The sequence below is a fragment of the Toxorhynchites rutilus genome, chromosome 2 (assembly GCF_029784135.1).
Source record: "Toxorhynchites rutilus septentrionalis strain SRP chromosome 2, ASM2978413v1, whole genome shotgun sequence".
Lineage (NCBI taxonomy): Eukaryota > Metazoa > Arthropoda > Insecta > Diptera > Culicidae > Toxorhynchites > Toxorhynchites rutilus.
The window spans coordinates 159,284,174-159,299,335 of record NC_073745.1 but is presented as its reverse complement, the minus strand read 5'-3'; the positions used below and the strand labels follow the sequence as shown (position 1 = coordinate 159,299,335).

At 38.0% G+C, this 15,162-nt stretch overlaps 1 protein-coding gene across 1 annotated transcript in view; it reads left to right on the top strand.

Moving 5' to 3' along the window:
* LOC129765452 (TWiK family of potassium channels protein 18-like) overlaps window positions 1-14,773 on the top strand; it is a 104,559-nt gene extending 89,786 nt beyond the window's left edge. Inside the window, 1 exon segment of the mRNA XM_055765801.1 lies at window positions 13,066-14,773. Within this exon segment, the coding sequence (XP_055621776.1) occupies window positions 13,066-14,153 (1,088 nt within the window). The 3' untranslated portion in view covers window positions 14,154-14,773.
* Window positions 14,774-15,162: the final 389 nt, after the last annotated feature.

The window sequence follows — 15,162 nt, the reverse complement described above, 5'->3', positions numbered from 1 at the left end:
GTTCATTGCGGCATTGAGTGGGGTTCATAACTTCGCTGTTATTTTTATTTTGAATATCAAAAGCAACAAATTGATATTCATCACATTCGAAACGATATTCGTTCTGGCAGTGAGTTTGAGTCAAAATTCAAAAATGAAAAATAGTCAGGTTGGATCATTTAGAGATAAAAAATGACAGAGTTCGATGAAACGAACTTTGCAAGAAATCGTCAGAATTTTATTTGGCGAGACGGTAACGAAGAAATATGCAGAATGGATACAACGATTGGTTGTAGCTACCGCCAAGTGATTTGCGACATCGGGAATTTCATCAGGCATTTCCGAGCCCAGCATCCGACAGCTGTAAAGAAGCAAGGGCTCATAAAACATTTGGATAGTCACAAGCAAAATACCGCACACGATCCATAAACGCCGTATTACAATTGATAAACAATTACTTCTAAACTCGATGGTCAAATGGATTACATATCATAATCTTACTGTTGCCTGCTTTGATTGGGAAAGGCAGCAGTATAACCCGAACTAAATATAAACCCACAGCACACAGCTGCCTCAGGTTAAAAGTAAACAACACCTGATATTCATTTGGCTAAAATGAAGTTAAAATATGACATCTTCAATAATCAAGATGGATATGACACCGGGTGGAAAATAAACTTCAAAACATATTGAAGAACAAAAGTTCATTTGCTCATATTCACTGGTTGTCTGGATCTGTCATTTTGATACTCGTTTGGAATATATAGGTTTTCGATGCAACCTTGCCCGAAAATCTAAGCACTTGAGCTTAGCGAAAATGATTTTTTTCAACACTGGAATACAACTTTGCTGCTACTTTATTCTCGGATACAGGTAGAAAAGAATGATATTTTTGGGTACCTCGATTTTTTATACTTTTTGTGACATATATGAAAATGACTAGCCGAACTAGTCTAGTTGTACAAAAATTATAGATATTTGAAAAAAAATCATTTTTTTGAAGGAAAAAGAGAAAATTTTGGACCACTCTAATATGGAAAACTGTGCATCCTAATGAAAAAATAAAAATACGGGAATAATATTTTTCGATAAGGGACAAAACTATCAATTTGAATGAAAAGCTGAGAGCTATATCGGTTTGGCATGGAATGGCGGATAGATGACTTTAGCGGCAAAACGGTGCGAACTTTTGCCCCACAAGCAATTTTTAAACTAATCTGATTTCTACAAAAAAACACTCTTGGAGTTTTCCACAAAAACGAATACGCACTATATACTACTATAGAATGACGGAATTTTTGACACTGTATTTTTGGACTTTCTAGTTATTAAGTATTCTAGTCGTTTTTGCGAAAATTGAATAAATTAGATCAAAATTTCCGCTACTATTATGAAATGTATCTTGTTTGTAGCTGCTGGTGAAATAACGTGTTGGACGAATAAAGTATTGCAAGATTTTCAGGCTTGAAAGTTTCAAAAAGGCCAATGCGAACTTTTGCCCCTCACAACACTATCATAAAAAGTGAAATAAAGTGTATATTTTGATCCATTTTTCGAAATATGGATTCTACTGAAAACTTGAAAATCCAAATTCAATATAAAATCACTCTACTCTGCGAATCTGTGAAATCTGTGAATCTGTACTCAAACTACGGGTACTTTAGAACTAACCGGTCTAATTCATAGTAGACGAAAGTAGAAATTCACTAGAGAATTATAAACAAATGAAAGAATGGTTTTGACATCTGGCCAACTTAATTGGCTATCACAGTCTGTATCTTTCAAATATCTCACCAACGCTTGAAATTCTATTCAATACTAACCGTTATTTCAGTCTTCAATTCACTCACAGTATTGAAACAATTTGCCACAACTTAATCAAGAGCACAAAATGAATGAAAATGAAATTCACATGTGGGAGTCTGCCTCTGTTATTACGACAGGATCATTGGTGGGAAACGAAAAACGCGGGTGGCAAATAAGAGAACAAACGGTATAATAAAAACTTTTAATCAAGAAATCCACTTTTAACATTTTGGGAGAGTGGTTGATGAGGTCGCACGGGAATCGAAAATAAACTTTTCAGATAAATTTCCCTAAACCAAAAATTTAACGCATCTTCTTGCTTCGCGTAAATTGAAACAACTGCACTATATCTTCACGGGGACAGTAATTTGAATGAAACAGCTTGAATAGGTGTTTTAACAGCAAACTTTCGTCTCGATATTAGTTTGCAGTCTAAGATGCGATTACCAACAATAATCACATGTTCTACCGTTACCCCTCTATACTCAAGTAGATCTTCGATGCACAAAAGTACTATTGTTCCTAATTAAATTGGAAGATTAATAGCCATAGTTCGTTTGCACTCCTATCTGCAGTATTTGAAAGTGACTTCCACGTTTCAGGGAACCGTGGACATGCAGTGGATTCATTATTCTGTATTAGGGTGAACAAACGGTAGCAAAGTTGTTGTGAGCTACAACTTTCAGAAGTGGTAACTTTTGCTTTCAAGTTTTTTGCCATCCTCATGACGTACATACTTCCACTTATTATCATTCTGTAGTTGGTGTAGGTCTAAACATTCAGATTCAAATGGAACGTTCAGAACATTTACAATAGCATTTTATCGAAATCGATTTTACGACAATCTCATGATGGTGTTACCCTTTAAAATAAATCATCCGTACATCGGAACGATTGAGTGATTTTTTTTGGTGACGTTACAAAAATTTATAACCAACTGCTAACGACATTTTCATCTCGATAAGGCAGCAGCAAACTAAAACAACATTTAGAGTTGCGGTTGGCCACGGTAACCCATGTGAATGTTAGAATTTTCAGTGCTTTCCGAAATACCCAACCATATGCGCCGTCAGGCAGAAGATGGCTTACAGAGCGCATGAGTGGGGTTGATTGCAAAGGGGGAAAGCCAATGAGAATTGAATTAAATTTTAATCAACATTCCGCTTCCGAAAAGTTATCTTCGGCAGCCAGTTCATAAACGCACTAACTGTAGCGATCAGCAGCACATGGTGGTAACATACCTTATGAGCCGCTATGGACCAGTAGATCACCGGCAGTGAACATATTTTAGCAAGAAAAATACCGCCTCGGGATATTTCCAGCTCACACATGGCATTTCCCATTTCCCCAGCAGGTGACACCGAACAACTCAATCACCCAGCTGGTCATGCCCGAGAATGTGTCATCAATATGAGATAGCAGGCAGAGCCTGCCGAACTCAATCTCGTTTTGAACATTCGATTTTAGCTCAAGCTATTTATCCATTTACCTTCCGCTTCGCTTGTTATCGAAAAGTTTGTTAAAATGTTCGGCATCTATTTCTCAATGAGGGGGTTAACTTATCGTATCGTACTACATTATAATTGTTTGTTGTTGGACAAAAGATGAAAAGGTTGTAGAGTTATTTTATTAAATAACATATTTTTACACATATTCTCAAATCAGCATTGAATTGAACATCAACTTGTCACTTGTTTTGTATATTTGATTTTCTATTTCATCATGCGTAGATTGACATCTGAACAACACCTGCAAATTGTGGCCATGGCCGATGAAAAGATGTATGTCGACAACATTGTGGGGTATCAGCCACGAAATTATTGGAGTAGATCATTCGTTTGAAGTGGGCCCAGATTTCAATTTCATCAGTCCCAGATGGGGGATGTTAGAAGCTTTGGAGGTCTTCGGTACAACGTGTATCTTCAGTCGGTCCATCTCCTCCAGTGATCTGGGCCGAGACAAAAGACCACATCCTCCTTCGCGTGATACTACTTGGTGAAGACGGAAACTAACGGCAGGCACTTAGTACTGTATATTTCCCCATACACCGCAAGCCATTTTTCCATTTTCCCTCCTCGCTGATCGTCAGCAACAGAGAGACCTTCTTCAGGAACTTTGAGTGGGAGATGAATTTCTTTGCCATCGCTTGGAGGACGAGGGTGACGTGTAGTACCCGATCCCCTGCTAGACGTTACCGCCCACCGTCAAGTAGGACTCGTTATTCAGTATGACCACGACCTTGCGTTTCGCCAGAAAGTTTTTTTTTTTTGCAACAGCACCTTCAGCCGCTCCTTCTGGGTAATTAACTTTTGGCATGTCTCCCCTCTCTAACGCTGTTCAAAACAGAATAAATTGTATGTGTAGAATCATAGACAACAGTATCCCACTTAAGACAAAATTTGCACTCATGCAGACCGCAATGTGTTACTGGCAACCAGGGCCCGAATTCTTCGAAGGTGATGAGGTGATGAGGAAATGAGGACCGACTCTACTCTCAGCAGCTACGCTTCGACTAGAACTACTTCGGCAGTCGCTGCCAACAAAAAGTGACTTGACTAGAAAATGAATTGACTAGCGTTGACTAGCGAGGATGACTGGTGAACTAGTCCAGTCAGTGGTTATTTTAACTGATTCGACTAATGAATACAAATCTTCATTCAACTGACTTCAATCCACACTTCCATTTCCCCTTGACCCTAATTCATACCCATAACCATGCCATAACCATAAGCATAATTCATACCATTCATACCATAAGGATGAAGATACTGTGTTCCGGTCGGACATAGCTGTCCCAGATGGATAACAGAAATGGTTTTGAAGCCACCACAGCTGAACAACTCAAACCCCTATCGTCAGATGTGCTTGAAAAGTGAACCTCAAGGTGGTCCAAACCATGATTTAGTCTCGCTACTTTTGAATTAGCCATTATACTGATCGTTTGAGCTCTTTAAAACTCTCATACTGTTTGTTGGCTGCATCTAGTCTTCGTACGATCACTTCCTGAACTCTCGATTGGGTTTTGATCACTTAGTAAACAAGCTGACCAGGCTAGAAACAGAAGCCCATATTTTTTTTAACTATTCCATGTCCGTCCGAATTATAGGAATAGATGCCAAATTACCTGTGATTTCGCTACAAAAACCACAGCAAATGATTCTGAGGTATTTCGTTGTACTTCTGAGTGTTCATTCGTGTTGATGTAAAAACTCCCAAAACTATCAAAATTCCATCTCCAAAGTTGCGGCTCCAAAAACTGATGTGGAAGCTAATTAGGTGATCTTCTCTGGGAAAATGAAATTCAACCTGGATAGAGTTGTTTCATACTGGAAGAATTCGCGGAACAAGTCATGTAATTTTTGTAACTCATCTATTTAGAAGCGAAAAATTAATCAAATCCAATGAAACATTGAAAGCAATATTTTCATCATACCACACATATTTTCATTATCATACCACTTCGTTTAGCCGGAAAAGAATTATTAACGTTCAAAGGGGGAATCGATTCCTCCTCGGAAATGCTCAGCGCAAATAGTACCCACTCCCCAAGCCGCGACACTTGGAATCATAGTTGATCCGGAGCAGGATTATTAATGCTTGAGAACGAATGGATTCCTCCTCGGAATTACACAGCGAAAATAAGACCCCCTTCCCAACAATTCCAACTTCCCAATAACGACGATCGATTGCAGCATTCGTAAACAAATAATTTTATAACGCTGCTTTTATAAATGTGATGTAATATAATATCCACTTCGATCATACCATATATAATCATCCATAGTCAATCCGAGTACAAAAGTACCCGCCGCTCACATCTATTTTGCAATGCCGATTTTCCCAGGCTTCATGATTTTGAAGTCTGTGTGAGGGAAACATTTCAATTTGCAGAAACGCAAACGAGTACAAAAGTACCCGCTACCTGCATCTAATTTGCTATGCCAATTTCCCCTGGCTCCATGGTTTTGAAGTCTGTGTTGTGGAAGCATTCCGATTTCCAGAAACGCAAGCGAGTACAAAAGTACCCGTTGCTTACATCTATTCTGCAATGCCGAGTTCCCCTGGCTCCATGGTTTTGAAGTCTGTGTTAGAGAAACATCCATCCATTCCAGCGATCGTACCTCAATCGTTGCGCAATTATAACTGAGTGGATTCCCGAGCGACACTCGCTTATATACCGATTGGTGTGATTTCAATAGCATGTTTTGAAAGCAATTTTAGGGCTATTGAAACAAATTTTTGGATCAAAATGTAACAAGTATATAACGCGTAGACATTTTATCTTTCGAATGAAGTGTTTATCATACTATTTCGTTCAGTTGTTTAGGAGCCATTAACGCTCAAAATCTCGTTCTCCGGCGTAACGATTTTGTTTTTGAAAGATTGAACTTACACCCCAGTATATAAATGAAAGACGTAGTCCTACGTCAAAAACGATATGGAGGAATAAATGTTTCAGTATGTGAAGAGAATATCCTCAACCAAAAATGACTCTGACTCAAGGGACGGAACAAGCTTAACAGCAATTTTTGTTTTTTAGTTTCGAAATTGTTTCTGGTTATGACGCGGAAGGGGTCAGTTATTCATGATTGTGCATATCGTTTATAATATTATAGAATATTCACGGTATTTTCGATCATGTTGATAAATTGATTATAAGGTGATAAATTTCATTCGATAAGCTCTGCAGATGTTTCATAAGGTTATACGTGTCCTTTTCAAAAACCTAGCAGTTTGATCACAATCAAAGTTGCAAAAAGCCATTCCTTTCTCGGAGATTGTTCCCTAAATTACGCCAGTTTCCCCATGTAGTGTTACAGAAGTGAAGCTATTTTTCAAAATCCCTGAATTACGGGATTATTTACGCTAACATTCGGTAGTGTTGTGTTTGCAATTTCACCTTGTTATAAAGCGACGGCACCGCTTTCATGTTTCCCGGGGAACGTCGTAAATGAGAGACGATTGTGAAAGCAGCATATTACACACATCTTCACCTCCAAGCTTTTTCAGTCCTTATAGCTTTTTTTACGGCACAGCAGCATTCCCACACATACTGTAAGAATATCAAAGAGAGGATTCCAACGTTCCGACTGCTTCCGCATTTGTTGGTTTGAAAACCATGGTTTGTCTGACAAGTTCAGAAGGGGTCGCTCTGGCAGAGAATATGGAATAATTGAAAACAAATGTAACCCGACAGAAAGATGTGCAAGATAGCGGAATTGTTTTCATTTAATTTTGAAACACTATTTCACATCCACGCGCTTGCTGTGAACGAAACAAAGCGAAAGTTGTTCGTAAAGGATTCCTTTTCGTACTCACAATTAACGGAGTCTGTGCATAACCTATGGATAATCTTAATGAAATTGTACTTGTCGTCACTTGTAATTCCCAGCGAAACATTCACACTTGCTTCTAATCGCGAGAATGCTGCTTTGTGAGCGTTGAGAAAAAAAATCTAGCTTTGTTTATTATTAAATTGTTCGGATGAGTTGAAACTGTGAACTCTAATTTCCAAAGTTGAAAACGTTGACAAGATAGATAATCATGCAAACTGACATCAGAATGCTCATACATTCATCTATAATTTTAAAAAAACTATTAAGGTACAAAGAATGATTCCATTCCAACGGTAACATGCAGCATGCACAATGAGAATTCAACTAACATAATTAAAAAAGCTTCACTGGGAGCCTTGTTGACCATACACTGTATTGAAAATGATTTTTTATAGTGACTTTCAACACTTTAGGCTGGTTCGTCACTTTACTTCCATTTTTGGAAAAATGTCGGGAGTGAGAATCGGACTCGTGACCTTTAACGTGAGAAATACGGATGTTACCACTACGCCAGATCGCCTCCCATCAAGGTTCATGGTTGTTTCATACAAGGTTCTTACGAGTTAAGTGAACAGCTTATGCTTTGCATCTTTATTCTAGATAAAGAAATTGTATTATGAAATGCACGTTACAGCAAAATATGATATGAATCTTTTAATATTGAATGTTACGAACGAACAACAGCAGCAAAATGCTGAATTTTCGCATCAAATTTTCTTCAGCGATGAGGCACATTTCGAGCTCGGTGGCTATGTGAACACCCAAAATTTCCGTATATGGGGCTCAGAAAATCCACACGTGATTGTTGAGAGGCCATTGCATCCGCCAAAAGTCACTGTTTGGTGCGCATTATGGTCTGGTGGAGTCATCGGGCCGTATTTCTTTGAAAATGAGCACGGCGAGACGGTAACTGTGAATGGTGAGCGCTATGGCCGCATGTTAACCGATTTTTTTTTGCCACAAATTGAAGATATGGATACGGATGACATGTGGTTTCAGCAGGACGGCGCCACGTGCCACACAACACGACCGAACATGGCCATATTGCGAACGAAATTTGAGGGACGCATAATTTCGCGTTTTGGTGATGCCAATTGGCCGTCCAGATCATGCGATTTGAACGCGTTAGACTTTTTTTGTGGGGTTATGCGAAAGACCGTGTCTATGCCAACTCTCCGCAAACTCGTGAACATTTGAAAGACAACATTCGTGAAGTTATGACCGAGATACCGCCCCATATGTGCCGAAAAGTCATCGAAAATTACCTGTTCCGGATCAAGGCGTGCGAGGAAGCCCTAGGTGGACATTTGAATGATGTTGTATTTCACAGATAATGGCATAAACCAAACTTTAATTTGAAATAAAAGTTTAATCGAAATTCGAATTCTAAGTGTGTTTTATTTCAATTTACTTTCGGAATTTAAAGTTGGAAAACCCTGTATATAGAAATGCTCTGAGCATACATTATGCAGGGATACTCGAAAAGTCCTAAGATCTAAGAAATCCTAAGAGAGATAATTTCAGATAATCTCAATAAGATACATTGGAAGATGGAATCGATGCAGCTTCTACACCAGACCAACGTTCCACACATTATCGAAGGCCTTTTCAATGTCCAAGAGCACCATTGGTGCCATCTTGGACAGCGACTTATTCCGCTGTATAATATTGGTATCTCTAGTGAGTATATGGATGGTGCTTGAGCTCGATATTGAAGGTGTTGTCGAAACCAGGGTCCTTCATGTCCTTCAAAGATTTGGTCAGTGACATCAGCTGTGATTATTGATTCCTTCGAAATTAAATTGCTAGATTGATTAACCATGACAACCTCTTCAGCGACAGCTTGCTCATATGGGTCAACGATGCCAACGCATTCGCTTTTTCAGTGGAAGTCAATAAAAGACCACCTTCACGTGAGCCCCCTGACAAGAACAAGGGAGGAATCTAGAGATTTAGATCTCTCTTTTTTCTCTTCTATAAATAAAAATGGAAGGTCAACTGTGTTGGTAAGCGCAAAACCCGAGGAAGGAATGGTTCAATTTGAGTCATGTATATTTCGTTGTATTCGTCTCTTCCCGTAGATCAATATGGCGGAGAGAAAAATCGGAAAATTCAGAAAATTGAATTCCCATTACAATTAGCTAAGCGTTGTTAGTCCATTTGATGTTGGCGCTAACGAAATTAATTTTTGTTCGAAAGTGTAAAAGGATTTTCAGACGGAATAACGCATTCCTATATCTTCTATCTATATGAACAAAAATGGAAGGTCAAATGTGTTGGTGTGCCCCAAACCCGAGGAAGAAATGGTCCGATATGAGCTGTCTTCATTTTGTAATATTCCATGCAACGGAGAAACATGTTATTTCCAAATGCTTGAAGAATCTTGAACGAGAATTTTGTCTGAAAATAATTTTATATTATAAGGACGAATTTTTGTAGAAGTACTAGACAATTTATAGTAAAAGGAAATTGTAAAAGGTCAAAGGGTAGTCAATTAATGAAGATTTCAGTGATTGGACTCACTAACGTTCACTTAGTAAGAAAACGTGGATGTTTGAAAGTATTCAAATCAAAAAAAAATATTTTGGGCGGGACGAAGTTCGTCGGGTCAGCTAGTTTTGAGGGACCATAAGGGTTTAGAGTGGGGAGAATGAATGACAGCAGCATCGACAACAAATTAACTGCGATACACTGATAAAATTCTATTTTCAATATTATTTAACAAGCTCAATGTTTCCAAGCTCTGGTAGTTACAGATTTTTTGAGTTTCATACAGAATATACAGATTTTTTAAAAGAACATTATAAATTCATGTCAATAATATTTTTCCGCTTCTCACCTATTTTATGAGGGGCTTAGAATGCAAGAGGTGTGAGTGACTTGATCGATTTCTCTTCATCAACTTTTTATTCAGTCAATAACTCAACTGCAAAAACGTTCCAATTTAAGTTTGCTATATAATCCGATAGATGAGGTTCTGACCTATCGTCCACATTGTCAAATACAACTAGGAATGTATTTGCAGCTAAGTTATGACCAAAAGAGAGAGTCGATGTAGAGAAATCGATCAAATCACTTACACCCCTTTCATTCTAAGCCCCTCTTATTTAATATTCCTTTAAGAATAATTTCTTTTTTTGCCATTCATATGTAGTGTGAAGTGCTGCTTCCTCGTGTTCGATCTGAGACGAAAAGATATACAAATCGGTGTCATTGGTTAGTGTTTCAATAAATAAATAACACTGTTTATCTTTTTCATACTAAATCACAGTGAATGTGAATTTTAGTATTACTGTCGTGAAAAATCATGCTTTGAAAGTGCTTGATTTTAGGAGTGAAAATATCCTAACCATCAATACTTTTTGACGTAGGATTGCGTTTTCGGGCACATATAAAAAGTAAAAATTGAAAAAAATTGATATCGATCGCGTCACGAGCATTGTCTAGTTTTGAGATTGTTTTGTTCAGACATTTCATAATGGATTCACGATATTTTTATATCAATCAGTTTCTACACTCCCTAACAATCTATTGCATTATAATTATAAAATTACCAATAGTTACTACGTTAAAATAGCGTTGAAAATATGATGAAAACAGAGCTTCTAATTTCTATTCAGGGTTGCCAAGTATAATTTTAAAAAATCAGGAATGAAAATAAAAATCAGGATAAATCAGGATAGCTCATGTTGGGTTGTCTGAAAAGTTAATGTCGATTTTTGGGACAACAAAAACATCAAAGCATTATAATTTAATTATATATTCATAATTCTGTTCCACAATCTTTCACACGTCTTAAATATTCTATTCTCCCAGAACATGTTTGTTTCTTCGTTGAAAACTGCTGCGAGCCATACATGTGAGAATCAGGTTGCTTGCTAGTAGCTCATAATACAGAGTCCATTCTAAATACCACCAGAAACAGAGTATATCTCCCTTCGGGCGAAGACCGGATATGTAAAAGAAACATGGTATAAATCCTCGCATAAGCGGAAATGCTAATGTTTCGCCTAACATATTGATTGAACCTACAGTCAATTGCAGATAAATCGATATTCAAATTTTCACTGAATTCATCATCCATGCTTTGGAATGAATCTTTAATCAACAAATGAGGAAAGCATATCAGCAGTGGAAGACTTGTTTAATTTTTCCTAATTATTATTATATTTTGTACGGTTCTAGATATATTTACCATAGTCCCATCATTAAAGTTGATCCTACTTTGAATCAGACGAACAAATTACATATAAAATCTTTTTATATTGACTGTGGAGTTAAGTACAGCTTTGCGTCTAGAGAATTTAACTTAAGGGGGTATTCTCGCATAGAGACACGAACTTTGAACGTTTTTTCGAGCTCCGTAAAAATAAAACAAAAAATATTTTTACTATCTATTGTATCATTATTTATTCTTCAATCTTTGAACAATAAAACAAAAATTGAACGTAGAAAAAATATCCATAACTAAAATAGTTAAAAGCTGATGAAGCGAGAGGGAAAACTTTGGCATGGAAACCAGTATATTTATTACGAATAATGTAAAGAGTACAAAAATCAGGAAAAACCAGGATGATTTCAGAAAAACCAGGATAAATTGAGTGTTCGTCAGGATATCAGGGAGCGTGCCTAAAAGTGTGGGAAATCCTGAAAAATCAGGAAGGTTGGCATCACTGTTTCTATTACATTTTCCATTTTGTGTAGACCGCAAGGTGTTTCCCTAACATAGATTAAAATCGGTCTAGTCCTTGTTAGAAAACCCATTGCGTTTCACACATTTGGAGTTATCTTTCGCCCAGCCCAAAGTGAGCAAATGAGATTAACTCAATTTGGGAATTTTTGAAGCACAATTCATTCACATTACTAAATTCGTCTGCAACATGATGGCCCTCACTGGAATCTGTCGTTAAACGCAACCTAAATAATTTCAGCTACGAACGAAACCAAACATGGTAATGATCTTTGAACGACTCGATGACCAAACCTATTTAACTGCTTTTTAAACTACGTTTAGTTATTGATTATTGAGTTGAACAAAACAAACTAAAACAACCTAATTTACTTTGAAGATTTTGAACAGCATATGAAGAACTCATGAGATATCTTTGTCGGTGTTGATGCTTCTAAATTGGGCGAGAGCAGAGAAATAACTTTTAGAGCCACCTGCTGAATCATAGGAACGAATCTGGAACGATGATAGTTAGAAATAAAATTTGAATAAAACCATACACGATTAATTTATAAAGGATAAAAATAACTCTATCAGAACCTGCAAAAAAAAGTGATTTGTGCAAAATTTAAGCTTAGTCGGTGCCTCAAAACGCTCAAAGTTTCGATTTTTGACCCTCGAAAATCTCCCAAGTACATGAAATCAGGGTTATCAACAAATGGAGTTGCCATTTTTAGCAAAGCTGACGAATCTGAGCCATCTCTTGTTTTTATCTCGTTTATCTCGTAGTTTTTATTAAATTTCGTTCAAAATCACTATGGCACGCCTTTCCCCCACAATAGATCAAACTAATGATCGCAGTGGTTCAATGCTCCTGCAGAAGAAGTAAGTAAGCTTACTTACAACACCCCATACTATACATAAAGATTCGCGGGAAAACTCTTCATTTGTTAGGTGCAAATAAAGGATTCTCTCTAATGAAAATTCATAAGAAAAAAAACATCTATAGTAATCATCGAAAATTTTACTAGTGCTCTCGATCAATTAAAACGGAATAAACTCCACCGGGATAAAACGCTTTGTAAAAATCATATTTTTTTCTAGTTAAGTGGCCTTCCTGGCACGCAGAACAACAACAAATAACTTCCCTCCTCCACTGGGATCTCGGTTTACTTTAATGAGGATACCATATTAAACTGAAAACGTGAAAAAGCTTTTGCCATTTTTTTTAGCATATGTAAAACCCTTTTCTCTATTTTTCTTCTTTTTTTGCAGGATATGGTGGTATCTCTCCGCGCACGCAATGGGGTAGAATAGCGGCGTTAATTTATGCTTTGTTTGGCATTCCGATTATTTTACTGTACCTCTCGGCGATGGGAGAAGGTCTCTCCGGAATCATGCGCTGCCTATTTCGCCGCATTCGACCATCGTCACACTCGTCATCAAATAGCGCTAGTACGAGTTCCAGCTTGAGCGGCAACTCTGCAATAAACAGTAAATCTTCCAGTTCCGAGTTGCAAAAGCGGACCCAACAGCCAAGCGCCAATTATCATCAGACATGGAGTGGAATACATGAACCACAGGGATACGGGATGAGTGGCAGCAGCGTGGGCAGTGTCGTGGGCGGTGGAGGGGGCACATCCACAGGAGGCAATGCGGGCAAACATAATCAATCAGTCGTACCAATTTCAATCTGTATTATGATACTGATTTGTTACGTAACACTGGGCGCCGTTCTGTTTCATAAAATCCAACCCTGGGGAGTTCTGGAGAGCTTATACTTCTGCTTTACCTCCCTCGGTACCATTGGCTTTGGTGATCTAATGCCAACAGGAAACGTCGCACAGTATGCTGCCTCGGCATACATCGTGGTGGGAATGGCAGTGGTAGCGATGTGCTTCAGCCTCATACAAACCGAATTGATAGTTTGGCTGAAGAAATTTGCTACGGCGGAATCACTTCCTTCCACTACGGAAGACGTGGCACTAGTATCGGTAGCAATGACTCCAATAAAATCATGACAAAGGCCTAGCGATATCCTACCTAACGAATATAACTCATTACCACGACGTTCGAGTGCGTTCCAGCGAAACACGCCCGCTCGCCGATCAACAGGCATAATGGAGAATCATGTGGAATATTTTGTACCAAGGAGCGTGAGCGAATTCAACTTATCTGGCGTGGGCGATTTGGCACTCCCGCCAGCCAAACGTAGCATGGTAACACATGCAGGCAGCTCTACAATGATTACGATACCGAAGCCACGAGAAAAAATGGTAACATTCGAGGACGAATCCAAGTGCCCTCACGGATTACCGACGACGCCAAGGAAGTCAACACTCGCCAACGATGTGTTCATGTGACGAGAGGGCTCCTGAGACGACACTATTCAATGCCCCGGGGAGATAATCAAAGTCTGACAGTAGACTTTACATCGGTCTCCTACAAGTTCTTTTCCATCTATCAACCCGTTTCACCTCTGAGGATAGGTATTTGATAATTCGCTCGCAGACTCTGTAGCGAAAATAGGAACATCGCAATATGGAAAGAACCTGCAATCTCTACGATCCCTGCGATACGAGTACCAGAATATGGAGCAGCAATCTTTTTGTGAGCAAGAAAATTTGTAAACAAGTGTATTCAATTAATATAACCGTAAAAATATATTCGAGAAAACTTTCATTTTTTAATTTTTTTTTCTAAGTAATATAAAATCGTTCATGGTGTTTTGATATCTCTGTCGATTTTATTATGTAGATAACACGAAATGGCGGAACAAATTATGTATAAACGAAATAGAAACAGTCAACTGAAAATATGGAAGTGTAACATTTTCCGTTATGTTCAGTTGATAGATGCCGTGAGATCGATCAATGTAAAACAGATACTTCCAAGTTGGCAAGAAAAAAACTCAAAAGTTACGATCTGAAAGAAAGATATCCTGAATACAGTATGAATGAAAAAAAAATAAAATAAAATAGTCGAGAACAATTTCCTTGAATAAATAAAGGTTATTTTCAATCCAATATCCGAGAACCCCAAATCGATACAGCTTCTTTGGTTCTATTTTTTTCTTTGCAAAAACATCCGTTTGCGCAAATAGTTCAAACTGCACTTTCTATTGTCCTTGCTTTTTATTGTGATTAGGGAGAGGTTAGAGCAAGACGAGGTATCTATAGGATAGTTTTTTTTCAACGAAAGTGATACCATTTGTACAATTGTGTTAGCCCTCCACAGAGCCGATACGAGCCCGACGAGATCATTGTGTTTCTAAAGGGCAAGAATATTTTATAGTTTAATTCGCAGTTGGACTGGCAATACTTTTGTGACGTGACAACACCTGACTTTTTGCGATTTACGACCGTTGAACAT